Source organism: Rhinocladiella mackenziei, assembly GCF_000835555.1.
Source record: "Rhinocladiella mackenziei CBS 650.93 unplaced genomic scaffold supercont1.5, whole genome shotgun sequence".
Lineage (NCBI taxonomy): Eukaryota > Fungi > Ascomycota > Eurotiomycetes > Chaetothyriales > Herpotrichiellaceae > Rhinocladiella > Rhinocladiella mackenziei.
In genome coordinates this window covers 800,715-821,881 of record NW_013550600.1, presented here as the reverse complement: position 1 = coordinate 821,881, position 21,167 = coordinate 800,715, and the positions used below count along the sequence as shown (strand labels likewise).

The 21,167-nt window shown below is 50.7% G+C and overlaps 7 protein-coding genes across 7 annotated transcripts; 4 read left to right on the top strand and 3 right to left on the bottom strand.

Moving 5' to 3' along the window:
- Positions 1-1,550: 1,550 nt before the first annotated feature.
- On the top strand, positions 1,551-2,150 carry Z518_06769 (uncharacterized protein; the record flags this gene model as incomplete). Its single annotated transcript, XM_013414899.1, has 3 exons — positions 1,551-1,686; positions 1,746-1,837; positions 1,908-2,150. 3 exons carry the CDS (start codon positions 1,551-1,553, stop codon positions 2,148-2,150), a joined length of 471 nt encoding a protein of 156 aa, XP_013270353.1.
- A 1,978-nt stretch (positions 2,151-4,128) lies between these two features.
- Positions 4,129-5,709, top strand: Z518_06768 (uncharacterized protein; the record flags this gene model as incomplete). Its single annotated transcript, XM_013414898.1, has 2 exons — positions 4,129-4,761; positions 4,813-5,709. 2 exons carry the CDS (start codon positions 4,129-4,131, stop codon positions 5,707-5,709), a joined length of 1,530 nt encoding a protein of 509 aa, XP_013270352.1.
- A 756-nt stretch (positions 5,710-6,465) lies between these two features.
- On the bottom strand, positions 6,466-7,068 carry Z518_06767 (ubiquitin-conjugating enzyme E2 2; the record flags this gene model as incomplete). Its single annotated transcript, XM_013414897.1, has 3 exons — positions 6,466-6,814; positions 6,865-6,929; positions 7,027-7,068. 3 exons carry the CDS (start codon positions 7,066-7,068, stop codon positions 6,466-6,468), a joined length of 456 nt encoding a protein of 151 aa, XP_013270351.1.
- Positions 7,069-7,664: 596 nt separating this feature from the next.
- Positions 7,665-9,033, top strand: Z518_06766 (uncharacterized protein; the record flags this gene model as incomplete). The annotated part of the gene is made up of 2 exons (XM_013414896.1): positions 7,665-8,777; positions 8,833-9,033. The coding sequence occupies 2 exons, from the start codon at positions 7,665-7,667 to the stop codon at positions 9,031-9,033; spliced, it is 1,314 nt and encodes a 437-aa protein (XP_013270350.1).
- Positions 9,034-12,747: 3,714 nt separating this feature from the next.
- Z518_06765 (uncharacterized protein) lies at positions 12,748-13,353 on the top strand (the record flags this gene model as incomplete). The annotated part of the gene is made up of 2 exons (XM_013414895.1): positions 12,748-12,798; positions 12,859-13,353. The coding sequence occupies 2 exons, from the start codon at positions 12,748-12,750 to the stop codon at positions 13,351-13,353; spliced, it is 546 nt and encodes a 181-aa protein (XP_013270349.1).
- A 232-nt stretch (positions 13,354-13,585) lies between these two features.
- Z518_06764 (uncharacterized protein) lies at positions 13,586-14,635 on the bottom strand (the record flags this gene model as incomplete). The annotated part of the gene is made up of 1 exon (XM_013414894.1): positions 13,586-14,635. One exon carries the CDS (start codon positions 14,633-14,635, stop codon positions 13,586-13,588), a length of 1,050 nt encoding a protein of 349 aa, XP_013270348.1.
- Positions 14,636-17,870: 3,235 nt separating this feature from the next.
- On the bottom strand, positions 17,871-19,331 carry Z518_06763 (uncharacterized protein; the record flags this gene model as incomplete). The annotated part of the gene is made up of 1 exon (XM_013414893.1): positions 17,871-19,331. The coding sequence occupies one exon, from the start codon at positions 19,329-19,331 to the stop codon at positions 17,871-17,873; it is 1,461 nt and encodes a 486-aa protein (XP_013270347.1).
- Positions 19,332-21,167: the final 1,836 nt, after the last annotated feature.

The following is a 21,167-nucleotide window of genomic DNA, read 5'->3' as shown; positions in this document are numbered from 1 at the left end:
TTTCAGGATACCATTGTTCGAAGCCGTTCGGAAAATTCCCGAAATGCCTGGGCTTCTTTTCTGTTTTTTGAAGAGCCTACTGAATTTGGGAATGGACAACATTGCGGGCGGCAAGCCCGGTCTTCATTCTATACATATGACTTGAACCCGAATGTGGTTGTCAACACATGGCATTGAGAAGTGTGTTAAAAGGCACCATCAGGCTGCACAATCAATCCCGCCTCAACAACGCCGCCAAGATGGGTCAGAGCTTGTTCTTCATGCAGAACTTGGCCTAGATAGCAGCTCAGCGCCTATTAACCAGCGTTTTGAAAGGACTCCGGGCGCATGAAGCAATTCATCTTGTCGACCAACGGAATCCTCGAGGAAAAATACCCTTTTCTGAGTACTTTGAAAGACCACCAGAAGTTGATACGAAAGAGTTACAAAACCTCCAAGACTGATGGATGAATTTTATCAGGTGATCATCCAGGGGCCCAACTTCGAGATGACAAAATTTCACACGTTCTATTTCGAGCTCGCTCGTTTGTTTTAGGAGATCAACCCCGTCTACCCTTGCGTTTTCAGGCCCAAATTGTGGGGTTCCAAGAAAGCACAGACCCCCTTTTTTTGTACTACCATCTCGTCAATCCAAGCTAGGAATAAGGGAGTGCGTTCGACCGATTATCGACAGTATACGGATACGTATTCACCAGAGTATGCTTTTGCCGAGCCCCGGTAATTTCAGGAGAATATAGGAGATCATCGACCCCGTCACGGCTCTGATCCGCTATGTGATGACTCGAGCAAATTCATGATCTGATCGACATGACGATCCGTCTAGCGTACGCACCGATTGATGCCTTAATCCATCAGAACTTCTCGGATACAGTTGCAAACTAGAAGTCAATGGGCGCACACCACTCAGGGCGCTCCAGCGTGTCAGTGTGACGAGCCATCGAATCTCCGCAACACCTCCTGTCCAGCAATCGGGGGCCGTTTCAAATTGGTGGAACGCTCTCGCCTCGGTCACCGGAATGGTCATACAGACCCTTGGAAATCCGCCTGGCACATCTGTCCCAGCATCTTAAGGCTAGCAAGCGAACAGGGCCTTCCATCCTTTCGCCTCTTCCTAAGCCTCATCCGGATCTATCACTTTCGCATGTCCAATGATTATGCTCATCTCAGGCCATTTGCCTTGTAGGGCTCAGGGGAAGGAGCCTTTTGCCAACCGAATTGACTGTTTGACTTCCTCCTAGGATGGTTAAGCACGCGCATCATGGGCGATCTCAAGGCCACATAGCAGCTGAAGTCAGACCAAACGATGCTACCAGAACGGTTCCGCAAGGGTGACCATGATTCTTCGACGCTTTGCTCTGCAGCCAGCCGAAATTATCGCTTAGTGTCTTTTCGATATATTCGCCAAAGACCCTCCCTCCCGTTGTGTTACTGTCGTCCCCACCGAAACTCTCTCTTATTCCGTCGTCGCTCTCGCTCTTTGCTTTCACGTGTTATAATTTTGTCCTCATCCCTTCTAACACCTTTTCTTTTCACACGTCTCGTCAATGGCCATGGCGCAACCACCTATGAGACCGGGTGGAGTGATGGAGAAGCCAGTCAACGGTGCTGCTGCGTATGCACATGCCCCTGGTGCTCATGGTAAATGGACATTCGGGCTTTTCGACTGCTGCTCCCCATTCGGCACCTGTAAGTAAAGCTGCCCCACTGAAAGTTCGAGAAAACGGGAGCAATTGACTCTTTCAAAGGCTGCATGGCAACATGGTGCCCTTGCATCCTGTACGGCAAGACATACGCGCGCGAACATGGTGATCCGGATTCCAGTGGTTGCAATGGATCTGTATGTCATATTCCAGCTTTGATCTCGTCTCGTCATCTGTTTGCTGTGTTCGCTGACACGTACCATGAAGTGCTGTGCATTCTATTGTTTGATGTGCATTGGTGGAAGTTGCATCCTTCAATGCATCAATCGAACCTCCACTCGTGAGAAGTATGGAATCGAGGGAAGCTCTTTCAGTGATTTCTGCACATCTTGCTGGTGCGCTTGCTGCCAGTTGATCCAGGAGGATAAAGAGTCGATCGTCAGGACGACCGGCATGGATCCAAAGACGAAGCAGCCATATGCTTCTCCTCACCAGATGACTTATCCGTGAGCGCTGGAAGAGCAGAGACTTGAGGAAACAAAATAGGGAACGGGAGATGTCCTGGTGAGAGGGCGTTTGGGATGAATTGCCATGATTTCAGGGACTAAGGGATTCAGAATTCGCTCCTGATTGATGCCTTTCTGGTACTGTTGATATGGCCGTGGTGAGCCTTGTCTTGGCTGGCTTCGGTGTGAATGGGGATATCAACTATTATGATCATTTTCCCTTCTTTGATTCCCCATCCCCACACAAACGTCTCTTTCAAACTCTTTCATAGCTTTTGATCTCAACTTCTCCAGTACCAGTCGGCCTTGGTCGCGAAGAATTCGTCATCCACAAAGACCCGCTCTGCGCCGCCTGCGAACTCTTTGAACGAGCGAGGGTATATCGAGACCCCGACCCAAGAGGTCTCACTGATCGAAGAGATTGGAGAAGTGTTCGCGTTTCTCAGTGACCGGCTCAACATAGGAGGATCGACTGGACCTATCCCTCCGTTATTCGCGCTCAACAGACACGGGATCGGGATCAGGATCACGGCTACCTCGAAGTCTACCGCATGCCCGATCGACTAACGACGCCAAGATTACAGCTTCTTTCTTTCCACAGAATCAATGACATATTCAGTTTCGACGCTGCAACCCTTCCAGATCGCGAATTTCTCCGTTTACTCTTCAGCGAAGAAGCACCTTTGGCCATGCAACTGTATATTGCTGATCATGCTGCATACTAGCTTCTTAAAGCAACGTTCGAGGATGAATGGGCACGGCTATTCATGGCACATGATAGATTTGGGGCGGAAATGACATTGACAACGATTCACAGTCAGGCAGCTGGTACTGTGTACCGTCATCCAAGTCATGTGCTAAACTACAAAGCGGAAAATGGTTCCAATATGTCAGGCTTGAAGAAGCTGGCACGGCAGGCAGACCAAGGGAGAGTTTGTTGAAGGCCAAGTAGAAAAACTCGCTCTACCTAAAGAAGATCCAACTGGCTGTATTCTGAGCTGGTGGCTGATGGTGTTGGAACATACATGAAAGAAAAAAGGGATGCGTGTTGCATCGGTGTGGAATGTCTATTGTGTGGGTCGTCGTTTGATAGTGGACAGTCTTCGAGTCCTTGCCGTCGGCAAACAGGTAGGAACATGTTCGAGTAATACGCCCTTACCTCCAAGCGAGGAGTTCGTCACAAACCCGTTCGACGATGCCTCATGGCCCGATTTGGAGAGATATCTTACACATGGTCTATTGGTTAGGGAAGTCGCAGGATCTTCCCATTCGGAAAAGCCTTCTTGAAGCTCACCAGAGATTCGGCTCTGAATTGTCCAAAGAATTGTTTGGAGCCAAGGTTTGATCAAAGAACACGGGCAGCATGCCATCTCAAACTGGTCCAGTTCGGGCTGGTATTCTGAATATTCGGTATGGGGTTGCTGCTGGCCAAACTGTCCGCAACACTATCACGAGTCTCGAAAAGTTTCAGGTGAGGAACGAAGTAGAGAGGCCAATGGTGCGAAAGGAGAGAACTGGCCACAGGCTACACAGCGCGCGCCTAGCAGACTAGCATAGGTAAAAGAGTCCTGAACTAGAATAACACCCAGGGAGATCTCTCCACCATGAAACTCCCATGGGATCTCCTCGTTCTTTGCGTAGGCGTCGAAGCGTAGCCCTGATCTGATATTTTGAAAAGATTAGCACATCGATGCAAGGCTGAGGTAGACTGCTCTATACCCACACCTGAGCCGTAATCAAGTCGAGCCAACACCCGGCAAGGCGATATTGCTATGATCGTTTGACATTACACGCGAACGACCGTAATGGCGTCAGATAGCAAATACTCTCCCGTGGCAGAACTGGCCTTATCACGAAGTCCGTGTCCGTTATCGGGGACGGTCCCCCCTCCCGGCTTCAACATATCCTTCACCTAGCTTGCACCGAGCTCTGTCACACGATAACTGGTCTTTCTCTCTCTCATTGTCCTCCAAACCATCGAAATGGGCAACTCACAGTCCTCCAGCGCCGTCAACGAACCCGCGGTCGAGAAGATCCTCGTCCAACAACTCCAGAATCTCCGCACCAGAGATAAGCTGAGACAGTTGGAAATCGAGAAGGAATATGTTCACGTGGAGACTGAAAAAGGAATTCCTCATACATATTCGGCCGACCCTACTCTATCTATCAAGACGGCTGAAGCATGGGAGAAAGAACTGCTTGCCGATCCGAAGAACCGCCTGGCATTGAATGCCCTCCTCTCTAATGACGTCCGCTCCATCGTCTCCAACAAAGTCGCTACTGTCACAGACACACAGACATTCAATGTCCAGATCCCTTTTGAAGGAGCGCCAGTCACCAATCAACGATCATCGGGAAGATGCTGGCTGTTCGCCACCACCAATGTGTTACGGGTAGCCGTGATGAAGAAGCATAATCTGAAGGAATTCGAATTGAGCCAGGCATATCTCTTCTTCTGGGACAAGCTGGAGAAGGCCAACTGGTTTCTGGAACAGATGATTGACACTGCAGATAAGGGTCTGGACAGCAGATTGGTACAAGAGCTGCTCGGTGCCCCGGTCAATGACGGTGGTCAATGGGATATGGCGGCCAACTTGGTGGCCAAATACGGATTGGTGAGTTCTGTCTCGGCCGGATGTCTTCGACTCCTCTCTGACAGCTCTTAGGTCCCTCAAAAACTCTACCCGGACTCCTACAATGCCATGAACTCTTCTGCCATGGGTTCAATCCTCACCACCAAGCTCCGTGAAGACGGCCTCGCCCTCCGCGCCATGGTGAAGAGCCCATCCATCCAGAAATCCTCCATCATTGCCGCCAAAGCCAAAATGATGCAAGAAGTCCACTGCATTCTTACCCTCATGCTGGGCCCACCACCTAAGCCCGACGAGAAATTCATCTGGGAATACTACGATGCCACCGACAAATACCACAAAGTCGTCAAGACCCCGCTCGAACTGGCCAAGGAACTCTCTAGCCCCAGCGTCGTTCGTTCCTTGAACGCCGACGTCAATGAACTCTTCAGTTTAGTCAACGATCCACGAAATAAATACAACCAACTCATGACCGTGGAGCGTTTGGGGAACGTCGTGGGCGGCCGCCCCATCACCTACGTGAACGTGGACATGGCGACCATGAAGAAAGTCACGATCAACATGCTCCGAGCGGGCCTCCCCGTGTTCTTCGGCAGCGACGTGGGGAAATTCTCCAACTCCACCTCGGGCATCATGGACCCGGCTCTGTACGACTACGGTCTCGCATTCAACATCAGCTTGAACATGAGCAAGAGCCAGAGGCTGATGGTGCGCGAATCGGCCATGACGCACGCGATGGTTCTCACGGCCGTGCAAGTCGAGGACGGCAAATCGGTGCGCTGGCGCGTGCAGAATTCCTGGGGCGAGAACGCCGGCGAGAAGGGCTTCTTCGTCATGACGGACAAATGGATGGATGAGTTCGTGTATCAGGTTGTGGTTGATCCGGGGTTCGTGAGCAAGGAGACCAAGGACCTCCTGAAGACAGAGCCTCTGGTTCTACCGCTTTGGGATCCCATGGGTGCCTTGGCGTAGATTGGAGCCTTTCTTGGCAAATGGGGCCTGTATTTCGGCTGTGGGCTCGTCTCGACTATTTGTGGAGTGAAAGATGGATTGAAGCAAACCGAGTTTACCAGACGCTTTTTGAATATGATTCCCATGACCTGCGATGCTAGAGGCGTATCGGCGCCAGAAGAAGATGGAGGACGTGGTTATACACTCACCCTAGCGACATCCAAGGCCATCAGCACTCTGGTCTGTCTATCAGAAAATTCAGATCAAGTTATTTTACGCGGTGCCCGTCCAAATATGTAGCGCATGGAGAGCGATTCGTGGAGCATTTCGCATGTGACGTGAAACCTTAATGCTGGTCTAAGATCTTGCTGGCCATGGAGACACGGACCGAAATGCGATTTCTCTACCCTGGTCAACGATGTTCCTGGGATACTGAAGCCTCTCGCTTTCACAGAGTTGGAGGTGGAACACAGCGGAAAGATTGGATATAGCGAGAATACAGTCTGGTCAAGATTGATAAACACTTCCATTTCATCACGGGAGCAGGAGGTGGGGGCCCAGTGTGGAACCGTTTAGAACCCTCACACACTCTGAAACTCTTTTGCTAAGCAAGTCCTGACTGGATCAAAGGCCCGAGTCCACTTTCTTGATCGATTGACTCCAGCAAAAACACAAAACATTGAGCCAGCACCGCTGTGATACCGAACGCCGTCCGCCCGCAATCATATGCAATCGCTCAACTTGATAAATTTCGGCCGTGGTGGTGGCATCATTTCATCAATCCTCCCAGCTCTTCTCCACCGTCTCCCGTACTCTCTTGGTGTATTCCTTCCGGTTATCTTTGTACAGGTTGGACGCTTCGACATTCGCAGGGGAAGATGTGTTGGGATCGTTGAGTAGTGATTGAATACTTGTCAAAATGGCCGCCACATCGTAAGTCGGAGACCATCTGTTCTGGAGAATGTCCAAGCACAACTCGCCCGTACCATAGACGTTGGGGTGGAACATTTGCGAGACGAATTTGACACCCGGAGGTTTGTTAGGGTAGGCTTCTTCGAATTGCATCACAAGTCGAAAAGTTCCATCTTCAAAGGGAGTGTCGGCGGGACCGATAATGACAGCGTTCCTCGTGGGACATTAGCCAGGGAAGGATGGAGGGGCTCGGAAATCTCGTACCAGGTCATGACGTTGTCAGCAATAGGGGACGCAGATACGCCAGCGGGCGGATCAGTTTGCATACGCTGTCAATGTTTAGTCACGTCGGTTCCGCGAGAAAGGATCGGATCCGTGGACAAGCTCGTCGACAGGGAGGGATCTTATCGAGGTGAATTGGCATACCTTGAAGTCTCGCATCAAGCGGCGTCTGGCGGAAGTAGACATGATTAGTGCGGGATGAATGAGTTCAGGGCGAGGATGACGGGGGTCGAGGCGTAGGGGGATATGACCACAAACAAACTTGGGACGGACGAGGTATTGGAGAAGAAGAATAAGTCTGGGAGTTGAGCTCACGCGAGGTGAAAAGCCCGCAACAGCGATTCGCCGCCGTTCGAGGATGTCAAAGTGGCCGCAGAAGGAGGCGAGTTGGGAGAACGCCTTGCCGCTTTTCGGCCATAGCGTGATACCAGCACCAAAAACGGTTAGAAGGACAAGGCCCTGGCACGTGCCCGGATATCCCCCGCGGGCGCCCGTTCTCCGGAATTGCTCCGAGCTTTAAGACAGCCCCAAAGTGCTTGAACCGAGGCCCAAAATCATTTATTCCGCCCTCGTTTTTCCTCCAGCAGCCTGCGTACATTTAGAGCCTCTTGCCTCTCCGAGCCGGCTGATATTCAGACAGCCATCTTCTCATTTCATTGACTGATTTGGAGGTACCCATAATACCTCTTCCTCCATCCCCGGTCTGTTCTTGAGAATTGGAAATATACGATATGATTTAACAAGTCGTCAAGCTGGCTTCAACAGACCCCGACTCCGTCACGATGGCGCCCGTCGTATCCTCTGTTGCTCGTGCAGCATCCCAAGTGTCGTCCAGCACAGCCCGCGCGCGCCTGACCCAAATGCGAAGTCACTTCAGCACTTCCTCTGGAGCCCGAAAAGAAATCCAAGACGCATATATCCTCGGCGCAGCCAGGACTCCGACCGCCAAGTTCAATGGCTCGTTCATGGGCGTGTCTGCTCCCCAACTAGGCGCTTACGCAATCAAGTCCGCGATCGAGAAGTCCAAGGTTCCCATCTCCAAAATCACGGATGTCTATATGGGCAATGTCCTTTCGGCCGGAATGGGTCAGGCACCCGCCCGACAGGCGTCAATCTTCGCCGGTCTACCGCCTACGATCGAAGCCGTCACAGTGAACAAAGTCTGCGCGTCGGGCCTCAAAGCTGTGGCGATCGCTGCTCAAAATATCCAACTGGGTTTGGCCGAGGCCCAAGTCGCGGGCGGCATGGAGAGTATGTCACGGGTTCCATATTACCTCCCTCGCGCCGCTCAAAATCCAGCTTTCGGACACCTGCAGATGAAAGATGGCCTCCTCGATGATGGTCTCTGGGATGTCTACAATCAATTCCACATGGGCAACTGCGCAGAGAACACCGCCAAGAAATTTAACATTACTCGTGAAATGCAGGATGCATATGCAATTCAGAGTTTCGAGCGCGCCCAAAAGGCATGGGCAGAGGGCCGATTCAAGGATGAAATTGTCCCCGTCACGGTCAAGGACAAGAAAGGAGACACCGTCATCAGTGAGGATGAAGGATACAATAACCTGAAGAAAGATAAAGTGGCTACCTTAAAGCCGGCCTTTGTCCGGGATGCCTCAGGAACCGTCACCGCCGCCAACTCGTCAACTTTCAATGATGGTGCCAGTGCCTTGGTGCTGGGGAACAAGACCATTGCGCAAGAATACGGAAAAGGAAGCAGAGTTCTTGCTCGTATCATCAGCTCCGCAGACGCATCAGTCGATCCTATTGATTTCCCCATCGCGCCCGCTAAGGCGGTACCCATCGCTTTGGAGCGCGCAGGTATCAAGAAGGAGGATGTGGCGGTTTGGGAGTTCAACGAGGCCTTTGCTGCCGTGATCAAGGCCAATGAACAGGTAAGGGTGCCGTTCAAACATGGAACGAACCCAATTGACTAATGAAAATCTCTAGATTCTCGGCCTCGAAAACGCAAACGTGAATCTCCTCGGCGGCGCCATCTCATTGGGCCACGCCCTCGGAAGCTCTGGATCACGTATTCTTACAACCCTCCTGCATCAACTGAAACCCGGCGAGTATGGTGTTGCTGCTATTTGCAATGGTGGTGGTGCTGCCACAGCGATGGTTGTGCAGAGAATTGAGAGTGTGGACTGAAGTAGTGTTATTGGATGGCCGCGCAACAGAAAAGTCGAAGGCCGAGGCCGACTATGGTGGAAAGATACGGGACGGCTGCATAATACCGACTGCGCTGTATATTACTCTTCTTGACATCCTGAATAAGATTGGAAAGTCGAAACGATACCTATCTGTCGATTTCCGGACAAAATATTATGCGATAGATGCCCCAGCCTGAACCATGTTGTCGAAAATCATTGCCCGGCGAGAACGTGAGAGAAGGGTCTGGGAATGTGCAGCGCTGTTCTTCTCTGTCATTCAGGTGCCTTCCCGTGCAGGAGTCTGACACCCTGTCTCAAAATGAGACGCTCGTGCAGCTCTGCGCTAGAATTTTCAGCAACGTATCTCGATGAAAAGAGAACAACTGACCGTCGACATTTCTATATTCCTGTACCCTAACTCGTCGCCCCTCGCTTTCAGCAAGCACAATGGCAACCACTAGGTTCCCAATCAGATCCATGGCTGCAACCATCAGTGACATCGGCGCCATCTGGAAAGCAGCCATCGATCGTTACGAAACAGTCACCAACGGAAAGATCGAATCACTAGCCAAAGCTAATAATGTGGACGACAGGGAAGATACGGGTGATAGAGGTATCGTTTAAGGACCAGCGCCATGGTGGCTCCAAAGTCGACAGAGATCGAGCCTCCGTTGAGCAACAGCCTCAACCCCATTGAATAACTTTCCCAGGTATTCGTAACGGCTGCTTCAACTGCAAGGCTTGTCCTACCTTTTTTGATTGACGAAGGCATATGTTAATACTACGACAGTCTTTCCCTCCCGCACCGCTATTTTCACGGCTATGAGTAATTTATAAACGTATCGGCACGTCCGCCTGAGCCGTATGATACTAACCAAGTCTCAGACCACCAACTTCGTCTCAGCCGACTACGACAAAATCGCTGCTTTCTTCGCGGACCTGGATCTGTACCTCAAAAATCTAAAGAGCTTGGAAGGACGAATGCCACCTGTGCCTGAGATGTTGCGAGAGCGATTAGTTCCCACTTGACACCCTGGATAACCTTTCAAATTCCATCCTTTCGGTGACACATACGAGATCTCATGTTGACGTATTCCAGTACAACCCTTTCGATCCTTAGCCTCCAGGGAAGATAGCGACTTGCAACTACCTCTGCCACTTTCGCAAAATGATTGACCACGGAACATGGACCAGTTAGAATGCTATTTTGGCAGCCATCGGTCCACTTCAAGATGAATCCATCTTCATCCGATCGGACGTGCAAGAGTTTAGCTATCACCAAGCACACGGGCACAAATACCAAGTCCATCTTGGTCAATACAGAGCTTTTGCATAAAGATTTGGAAAGTATGATACTCCTCCAAGTCCTCCCTATTGTCGAAATCTAATTTTGATGACACGCCGTCAGGCCGACCTGGAACGAAACGAAATCCAAGCAAGGCTGTCATCCCTGGAATTTTTATCGGAAGCCGGAAGACGCTTATGTCCAATATCACCCCAGCATTCTCCTATGGCTGCTGAAATCCGGCAAATTTCAGCCATGGCTCAACGGCACACAATCCACCGTTCTGTGGTATCCTAGAATTCGTAAGCCATCATTTCCAAACTCATCCACTCATGATCTCAATTTGAGACTCCATTAATGACTTGTGATCCAGCTGGCGCGGGCAAGACTGTCTTGGTGTATGTGGGCCCTGAGCCAAATTCCTTCCCTTTTTACTTTCTAGGCTTATACCCCCCGGTCTTCTACAATCAATTATGTTCGGGAAGCCATGCAAGGGAAGAATGCAGCGGTTGCCGACGTCTACTGTCGCCACAAAACCCTAAAGACTTATCCCGAATTTGAACTTTTGGCTAGTATTGCCAGGCAGTTGACAGAGCAAACAAATGCAATCCTTCCAACAGTGAGAGAATTTTATCACCAGAACGGCAAAATAAGAGGGAGTCCTACTGATGACGAGCGGGCCTCTCTAATCAAGCCAATCTGTCTCCTTTTCCAGGCAACTTACCTCTGTGTCGATGTTCTGGTAAGGTAATTCTTCACCAGTTCACTTTATAACAGGCATCATGGACACTAACTCGTCACCCTGGGATCCAGGACGAATTTCCTGAGATCAACAGAGTAGATTTCCTAAATTTTATCGAAAATTTGGAACCTTTTGTCCGGGCCTTCCTTACCCCTCCCCTAAATGTCATCCTTCAACCTGCATTTCCTCACGCATTTCGCATCGGTATTTTTAGCTAGTGACGATGACATAAAGGCCTCCTTGGACCATCAGATCAGCGGAAACAACAAGATATCTACATTCACTGGAAGGACACCAAGTTGGAGGAAGATATCATACAGAACATGAGCCAGGAGGCGGACGGAACGTAATTCTAGAATACGAAGGAGCCCCTTTATTCGAGAAGATTGATCCAGGGCCAACTTAAATTTCCCAGGTTTCTGCTTGTAAACCTTCGGGACGGATCATCTGTGTAGTCAATCACGCCTCAAGACGGTTCGAAAGACGACGACGGCAATGCCAAAAGGGTATTTGAATATTACGATGACGCGTTACAAAGAGAGCCCTCAGCTGCATATTTTGCGCTAAGTGGTCCACTGAATCTGACAGAGCTGCGAAATCCTGGCAATAAAAGCCGAGGACATCAGCTTGGGTCCAGCCGCAATCCGGAGAAAGACATCTTGCTTACCATTTCCGCTGACCTTATCTTAGGCGATGAAAAGACCAGAATTATGGCATTATACACTACACCGTGCAGGAGTGAGTACCACGAAAAGCACTCCGACAAAGTTCTGCGTGACCCACGAGGCTGAGTTTGCAAAGGTATGTCTCACATACTTAACACTCGACAATTTTGAGGAAGGGCCATACAATAGTCGCATCAAATTGCAGAAGCGATTGCATAACTTTTCGTTCCTTGAATCTTCCTCTCCCCCCTGGGGGAGTTGGGGTTACCACGTTCTTGACAATCAGCTTCATGAAACATAGTGACGTTACTTTTCAAGTTTTGGAGAGACGAGGAAAAGTTTCCCAAGCAGCATAGCGCTTTACACACAGCGGCCTTACTGGGGATTAGACAAAAATCTTGTCCATCCTTTCTGCAAGACAGATTGGCATCGATGGTCAGGACAGCCGTGGAACAGCTGCGCCACTTCTTCCCGGAAAATACGGTCACAAATCGGCAGTGCAGCAACTGCTGGAAAATGGAGCAGATGTCAATAAAAAAGGCGACAATGGAGAAATGGCGCTGATATCATTGCCGACCATCCTGATAGAAAAGGAAGCGCGCTTTCTATGGCGTGGGTGGAGTGCATGAGCTTGTCATGCAAACGTTCATAGACAGCAGAGTTGATGTCAACGCGAGGGAAGCTACGGGCTTTACTCTCCTTCGAGCAGTGTGGATAAGACGTGGGAAGCCCGTTGAAGTACTTCGACAAAATGAAGCCAACATCACACCAAGAGACGACAGTGGAAATACAGTCCTGTATTTTGTTATTCCCTATCCATCGATTGTACGACTATTGCTAGACTATGGGGCAGAAATCGACGCTCAGAATGCTTCCAGGCAAACACCACGTTGTGAAGCAGCCGAGATGTGGCTCTAGAAGTTGCAGAGCTGCTAGTTAACAGTAAAGTCTAGGTGAACGTGCAGGACGACGGTGGAATGACCGCATTGCATCTAGCAGCCCTCAACGGGGCGCAAAACGATGGTCTGCCTGTTGCTCGAAAGAGGAGCGAGCCCTAATATTTCGAGACAAGTAAGGCTGGGCACCGATGTTTCTGTAGGCGTCTTGATGGGGAAGATGGAAATTTCGCAGCTGCTAATTGAAAATGGCGTTGATGTCAATGTAGAGGATTCCTATGGACAAACTCCTTTGCATTGGGCTGCTAGGCACAATTCCACAACGACAATGCACATACTGGCTGAGAGGAAAGCCAATCTCAACGTGGCTGATCACCGGGGAAAGACAATATTGATGGGGGCAATCGAGAGCTTGTCAGGAGAGACGGTGCAGTTGCTGCTGCGGCTTGGAGTTGATGTAAATGCAGAAGCTCGACATAATGTCACTGTCCTGCATTGGCTGTCTCTTTTGGGATACGAATCAGCAGTCCAGAAATGGCTCGAAAGCGGTGCTAATATCCACGCAGAAACTCAACGGTGTGAAGCCGACGAGGACGAGATCGACATCGAGGACGAAGAGGGCTCTGTGGCCTTCGACGAATTGGATGGATTTTACGCAGCGAGTTCCGTGAACAAGATGCTTGCATTGACATTGGGAGTGATGTTGAGGATGGTGCTCGACGCCGCTTGATCGTGCAGAGAGTTTGCAGCAAGCAAAGGAAATGTTGCCGAATAAAGACTGCTCGGACTGTGATGAATAGCTCGTTAGTTTTAACACATCCCAACATATGGCACCAATGAGTCGTCCAATCTGAACGCTAGAACAAGAACTCTGGCGTCGTTCCAAAACCAAAAAAACTTCCTCCTCTGCGTTCTCTTGGTTTCGATGCCTCGGTATCTGACTGACTTACCTGAACAATGGGTCAATCTTCGATTCTCGCAACAGCAGTTGTCAAGAGCAGATGTATCTGCTCCCACCGCCTCTTCAACGTTTGCCTTTGAGAGACCATTCCCTCATCGTCACCAAGCGCCGAAATTTGCCTCAGGTTCTCAACAACCATCAGCAAATACGCCTTCAGTGCCTTTAACAACAGCTCATCGGCTTTGAGCTGATACTTGTCGCCGTCCTCGAACGCACCCTTCGCAAGAACCCGCTTCCACGTCCGCGGCGGCATACACAGCGCCTTCAACGCCACCTGCGTCCGATAGCAGATTGTGTCTTTGTCTAATTTGAAATTCCCCCAGAACCCAGCCTCATCTAGTCTGTTTTTCGTTGATTCATCAAACAACGGGCCCATGACTTCGTCGAGCGAGATTTCATCCCATTTATTCTCGTCGAGAATGAATCCATACTCGACGAGGAGGACATCGTTACTATGATTGCCGTAGCTGATGTAGAGTTCTTGACCCTGGTCGACCTGCCGATCAGGTGGGGCGCAGATCTCAAATCCGGATGAGTAGTACGAGACTTTACAACAACCACTAATGCCGGCGGTGTGGTTGAAGTAATCTGCATACGGCACGAGGGCTAGACAGTCATCAGCCTCCCGAGGCGATTCATTTGGGTCTGGGGAAGTGTAATAAAATGTCCGAGAATTGACAAGGAGCCAGGCATGTCGATATACATCGTGAGATAATGTGGGAAATTTGCTGGACACTGCGTCCCAATCACGGGTCAATTTCCGGTGCTGTTTGGATAGGAGTGAGCGCGATGTCGGAGGGAGGAGGTCTTGCAATGTAGATGGCCAGAGAATTGGCAGGGACGATTCCAATGAGGCTGGGCTGGGCAAACTTGAGCGCCAGGCTGAGTAGAAGTTCGAGTCGGAGTCGGATATGGATGAGTCCGTGACGCGTTCTAAGGCGAGTTCTGCGGCGAGGAGACCGTGAACGCTACGGGTGTTGAGGTCGAGGGAATTCCGGAGAGTTGATGGGAGTGTGTCGATGGCGCGGATGACGGAGAGGGGGATTGTCATGATCACCTCTCCAGCCTAATAGGGTGCATATGGTTGTCAGGATGGTCTCAGCTCTGCCCAGTTCCGCTCGAGATGGGAGAGGGGGAGGTAGGCATCATAGCGTATATTCGACGAGAGTGAGATATTGGAGATGGTGCATAGTAGTGATGGACAGATTGGTGATTGATGGCCAGCTGGTCAGGGGGGTGAGGAAGGATGTGGATGAAAGATGTCGTCTCCAACGCCCGTACTCACTTCAAGGTCTTTCGTAGCAATGATCCCCAGTCCTCTGCCGGGAAAGGAGTGTGAGGAGATGCCATTGAGCCTGACACCGGCGGATATGGCCCAAGTCATTAAAATTTGTTTTTCTTTCTCTGTGGTCATGGCACACGCTGGTCATCCCATATTAGCGGATGAGCAAGCGGGAAAGTTTTCGCATTGAGCTTCGGAGTGCCGCCGTATCCCGGAAAATCTATAATCCGACACCCAATCACGTGCTCTAATTGGCTTGACCCCATCGGATCCAATCCACGGCCCACCCAGAAATGGGTAGAATGCCGCCCTTGTCTGCCAGCCTATGGATCACGTGTGGACGATGTTGATCACGGTGTCCTGTGCCGTACGATATCCTCCATCGGATCCAGTCCATGGCCTGTGAAGTAGACGACGATATACCCAATTAGGAAAGCCGACAACGATATCGGCGATATATCTACAGTAGATTGGATCCGATGGCGAAGGCCCGGAAAATGGTTAATCCGGTCCATGAACCCAAAGGGGACGAGACGCTTGGCTGAGACCGAGACGAGGGTTTTGCCCGAGCTCGACTAGTCTCGCTCAGTCTCGCGAACCTAAGGTATCTAATGGCCGACAATTTCCGAAGAGTGGACCATATACGTCAGAGTCAGAACTGAAATAGACTTGCACTCCCTTTGGGTCGGCCGCCTCGAATAGAGAAATGGCCAACACGTGCGCCGTACATTTACTCACGTCGATGATAAAGCTTTCGTAAAGGCAACTCGCAGTCGGCCGTCCGATAGCCCCTTTGCACGATCTACAGGTGCACATTTGGACCAGTTTGTCTTTCACCAGCGAAACCAAGGACAGGTCTTGGATGAAAGTCTCCTCGGACGCTTCAGGCAATTGTGGCGAAGAATCCTCAGGACCAAGCCCAAGATAGTCATGCAGCGCACCGGCTATCTTTGCTCTCGAAGGAAAGACTTTGCCTCTGGTCAATTGAGTTTCCGGTCCGATATACTGGTCGATATCAAGAGGGGTTTGCGCTCCTGTGGACCATTCGTTTCGAAAGTCTAGATCTCCGAGAGCCAACGCGCACGCATATGGCAAAGCTTGGACGCATGCTCGATACATTAAATCTCGTTGGAGTTTCCAAACAGTCTTCGGAGGATTGCTTTGCCGTAAGTATTCACGCTCACTAAGCCAGCGAGAGATGGGACGGTCCGCACCAGATTGTTCCGGTGTGGTTATGGAGGTCAATTCGGATTTCTTGCGTCTTTCCGGTACTTTTCAATAGCCTGAGGACAACTCGTGGATCCTCGTCTGACGCCAAGGACCGCCCGTCGCCGAAATCAATGGCGGAAGGCGCGCCGAGGCACCACTTGACAAAGTCGACTAGCCAGACAGCTATGGGCAGCCGTTGTTATTATCTCTATGCGTTCACCTACACGGGCCAACCGAGACAGAGCCTGCGTGAGTGGCACCGCGTCAATTGGAGCTTCCATCGTTGCAAACTTCCCCTCCCCCGGTGACGGCTGGCTTTGGAGCTCTTCAGAACTGTCATTCATCCATGAAGACATGGGACCAGCCAAGAGCGCTTTCGGCAAGCCAACCTGTCTTGTACGGCCAGCATGAGCTGTTTCAGCTGCGGTGCTGTTGGCGTCAAATCCTTATCTGCCGCCGTCACATATATCAACCTATGCAATACAAGGGCAGCATTCCGAGGACCGAGCGTGCTCTGTGCGAGCGGCCAACCACTATCTCCCCTGCGATAGCCAATTTCGACTCTCAGGAATGGGAGCACCGTTGATTCATGGCTCCAGCCGCACAGAATGTGAGCTTTGTGACAAGATTCGAGGGACATGGCCACATTGGCACCGAATCTCTCGGATGCAAGAAGTGCTATAGTCTGCACATTATCGGTAGTGGCTGCCTCGAAAACACCTCGTGCGACGCCGATCAGGTCGTTGGAAGTTCTATCAAGGGGCCATTGGGGCATTACACTACCCATATTGATATATAGTCGACTCCCTGGTAATGCTTGAGATCGAAAAAGATGAACCTCATGGAGGATGGGACGAGGATGTGGGTTTCGCAGAAAGCCGTGGAAAACCGGGACTCTGAGCGTGTGTAGAGTCGCTATTGAGACTTGAAGTTATTCCAATTCTTGAAACAACTGATGCTGAACCAATATCTTGGATGTGAGATGCTGTTCAACTAAGCACTATTTAAAAGTGGTAGCCATTGAAGTGCGGTGAGCCGAAGGTAAATCCGACTGATATCTCGTGCATCGTGGTGTTGACAAAATAGGGCTAATGGGGATCCCTCAGAGGCGGGAACGCCTAATCTGTGCCCCAAAATTGGACCTGAGCATGTCTGAGCTGAACCATGTGAGCGAAATGGGGCTCACTGAGAGGCAGGTTTAGCCGGTCGATAGGGAGCCTTGTTGTACCTCAATGTTCTACTCAGGGAGTGCCCAGTGAGTCAAACCTCAGTTTGAAGCGGCCCTCTCTCACCCTCTATGATCAAACCGGATTTGGCAAATAAGTTTTCCGTTCGCGAGTAATCTAGGTACATGCACGTGTATCTCAAGATCCTCGACAAAGATTCATAGTTCCGAGCTACGTGACCTGTGTCTGTCTATGCCAGTGCATATATCTGGCTGGCGAAAAGAGGGTATCGTAGAAATGTGAGCCCAGCCCAATCTCAGTCCAGTCCAGTCCAGTCCAACCCGTGGACAATATCATGTGATGTGAAGGAGTCCAGTCGGCAAAGCAGAGATAGGCACAGGCTCCCCCATATCAAGGGGTCTCTTTGGAGCGGTAATTTCAGGGGGTGGGCATAATAAGGTAAAGGATATCGCCTCCAGAGAAATAAAGACCGTCATTCATAGTTTCATCGCCGCTTAAAGTATAAACACAACCGGACGAAGCAAGGAAAAACCCAAAGGAGCGCCGTGGCTCCAGTACTTCAAGGAGTTTTGAGACTCAGTCTCAACTCCTTCCGTATGAAAATATCGTCACGTCGCAATCGAGCTGACCACCTGCGTTCTTCTGAGTGATTTTTTCCTCAGGACCTTTGAATTATTCTTCCCCGGTACCGTGACGATACCCATCATGCCCTCTTTTTCGCCTTCGCGGTCCTGGGATGGTGATGCCTGCTCGGTATCCCCATTTCGAGACGAGTTGCTGCTGCTGGTGCCACTGGGTTTGGATCCGGGGGTCGAAGGCGGAGGCAGATTGTGCAGATCTGTCCTCGTCGGCCAGTATTCCGGGATTTGAGAGTCATAGACAATCCCACTGCGACCGACGCTCATGGATGATTTTCTCGACGGCGAAGTTGATGTGACGGATGCGCGGTGAGACAGGTCCAGTTGCGATTGATTAGGATGTTGGTATAGGGAGTTAGAAGTGTGTCCATGGGGTCGTGAGGCAGGAGATGCAACTGGTCTCGGCATCGGCAGGGTCGGCGTGGGAAAGTCATCCGTGTTTGTCTCTGGCAAAGATGTCGATGACGTATTCGCATCCGCCAGGGAAGATTGAGGAGCATTAGAGGGGGAAGGGACACGGGCGCTTGATTTTCGAGGCGCATAGGCCGCCGAGGCCCTGTGCGGAAATTGTTCTTGGATCGGATCGGTGATTAATGGTGAAGCGGTGAAATTATGTCGAGGAAATGGGGGAGATGTTTTGGAAGAGGGTGTATTTGCAGCCAGGACAGTGAGAGTCATCGACTTATGAGGATTGGGTTGCGATTGTCCGGTCAGCGGTGTGTTGTCCACCGGATGGATGGCTGAATGGTACGAAGATCGATTTTGGAGGTTCGGAGTGGACATGCTGATCATTGATTGATGAGGTGACCTCTCCGATATTCGTGACAGAGTGACTTGGGACCTTTGGGTGAGCGGTGAAGACGGAGTGCGAGAGGAGAAAGATCTGGAGAAGTTGATGGTCTTGTAAGTAGGGGAGGGCGTCGGTGATGGCGTCGTCAACTCCCAAGTCCCGGTCACAGGTTCTTTGTTCTTCTCCGGAGTCAATGTCGGGGTGCCTGTCAGCAGTTCCCTTCGTCCCCTTAGAGTGGTAGCTCGAGATGCCGGACGAGTTGTTATCGAGGCCGTCTCCACTTGAGACATTCGATCTTGTCGAGATTGTGACCTCTCCAGTATAGAATTCCACCATTCAAAAGGACTTTTCCTGCCAGTCATGATTGATTCATTGTCGGCCAGGGTTCCAAATTGTCTCATGCCAAACTTGGACCCGGTCAAGGACAGATGCTGAGAAGTCGGTACCATCCGTCCTCTTCTTAAAGTGACTCGGCGAGTGGGACCGGTGAGGCCATCGAGGTCTCCATCGGGTGAATTTCGACGGAGGAGCCAGCATCGTATGAGACAAGCGACTACGACCAACAACAATATGGAGCCAACGACAATGAGGACAATATATACCCAAAGAGGCAAACCAGTATTGTCAAAAAGGGTCGTCATGAAAGCGGCTGCTTCGAGAATCTAAGCAGCATTGACTGACTATGGTAGTGTCGGTGGGCGTCAAAGAACAAATCGAAATGCCCGTCAGTGTGGAGGGGTTATATACTCGAGGGCCGCGACATAGACCCTCGTCGGACAGGCAGATAGACCATTCCAATCCCCCCCCAAAATCCGATAGTTGACTGTGCAGGTTTGTGTTACGAACAGGAAAAAAAAAACAGAGAAGAATTTGTACAGGACTGACTAGCAGTGCCTGGAGAAGAGTTGAACTTCGAGAATGCTACGGGTCGTAACGAGGAACGAGGCCTCAGGCCCTTTTTTGTTCAGGTCGGATGAGAATGGCCGCCAGGATAGAAAGAAAACATGGAAGATGAAACCTATGGGACCATGGGAGGAAAGTGAGTGAAGAAGAAACCGGCGTGAAGGCTAATAGAACGAGAGCAAATTCTTGATGCAACTGCCAGCCGAACGGGACGAACGAAAAGCAACGGGCCGATTATGCAGGATCGGCAGATGTTGAAAAAATGTGGTTTGTCAACAGGGAGTATGGCTGGCAGGTTGGGTAAATGGGCCTAGTGGGGAGATCATGGTCAAGGAGGATAAAGTTCACGGCACAATAACCACGGACCTAGTGAACGGAAGCGTGGATGTGGATGAGGATGTGGATACGTCCCAGCAATGGAAGGGATTGTCTTTTTCGGGGCCCTGGACCTTTTGCTCCATGCTTCCCATTCTGGGGCCCCCGAGCACCGTTGGATTTAGAAAGCTATGAAATGGCCTGGTTCGATGAAGGGAGTCAAGGTAAATTACCGGGGGATGCTCTGACAGCAGCGTCATTGTTGATAGAATGACGCGGGAGAAACTCGAGCATCTGTAACACGATGCAGTGCAGGCAATCGGTGTCGCAATATGGCAGATTGTTCGACTTTTTCGCTACGATCGAGATGCGATGGCGACGGCGATGGTGAGGCCGAAGATGCGCGTGAGGAGAGAAGGGAACGAATTGGGCAAGGTGGCAAAGAATGGTAAAAGGGCCAGACTCTGAAACAAGACGCTAGAGCCTTCAAGTGACCAAGAAACAAGGCAAAGATGCAAGGGGAAGAGGGCAGGAAAGAAGGGGATTGGGTTATCAGCGACTCCTGGACAAGCCACCGTTCATCATGGCTCTGGATCGTCAGGAACAAGCGGATGGACCGTTGCGGAGACCACAGGTGGACGAGTGGATGAGTGGATGAGATACAAGGATGTTCGAAACGACAATTCATCATCAACTGAACAGCTGTCAAAATAGACACACGATTCATGCAAAAGGAAGGAACACAATCCGAAAAAGGATCGATAGAGCCACTGATTGGGTTTGATCCTATCCACCAATATTTGTTATTGCCAAAGTCCTTTTCCCGTCGAACCCTTTCTCTTCTCCCGGTGCACGCCTGATTGACAAAGCCTGGCAAATGCCATTCCTCCGTAACCTGCGGCAGATCCCTCTTCGCCTAAAAGGACCGGGGTGCGCTTTTTCGGGCATGCAGCCTGTTCAACCAATCCAACGCCAGGACTACGACGTGTTGATCGTCATGAAACAATCGAGGGGACATGGACGAGCCCAGCCAACCAAAGTCACGCTACCTCCTCACCATCCAATCTCCTCTCTTGTGGTCTGCCTCGGTGACTTGCTGACCAGTTGTTTGCCTTTCCTGATCTGTTCATTTCACTGTTAAACCCGCGTTGGTGACTCCCGTGACAGATCAATGATCTCAAGCGAAATCACTTTGAGCCATTCATAGATTATCGTAGTGCCCAATTGGGCTTGGGAACGGAGAATAAGCACGACTGTGT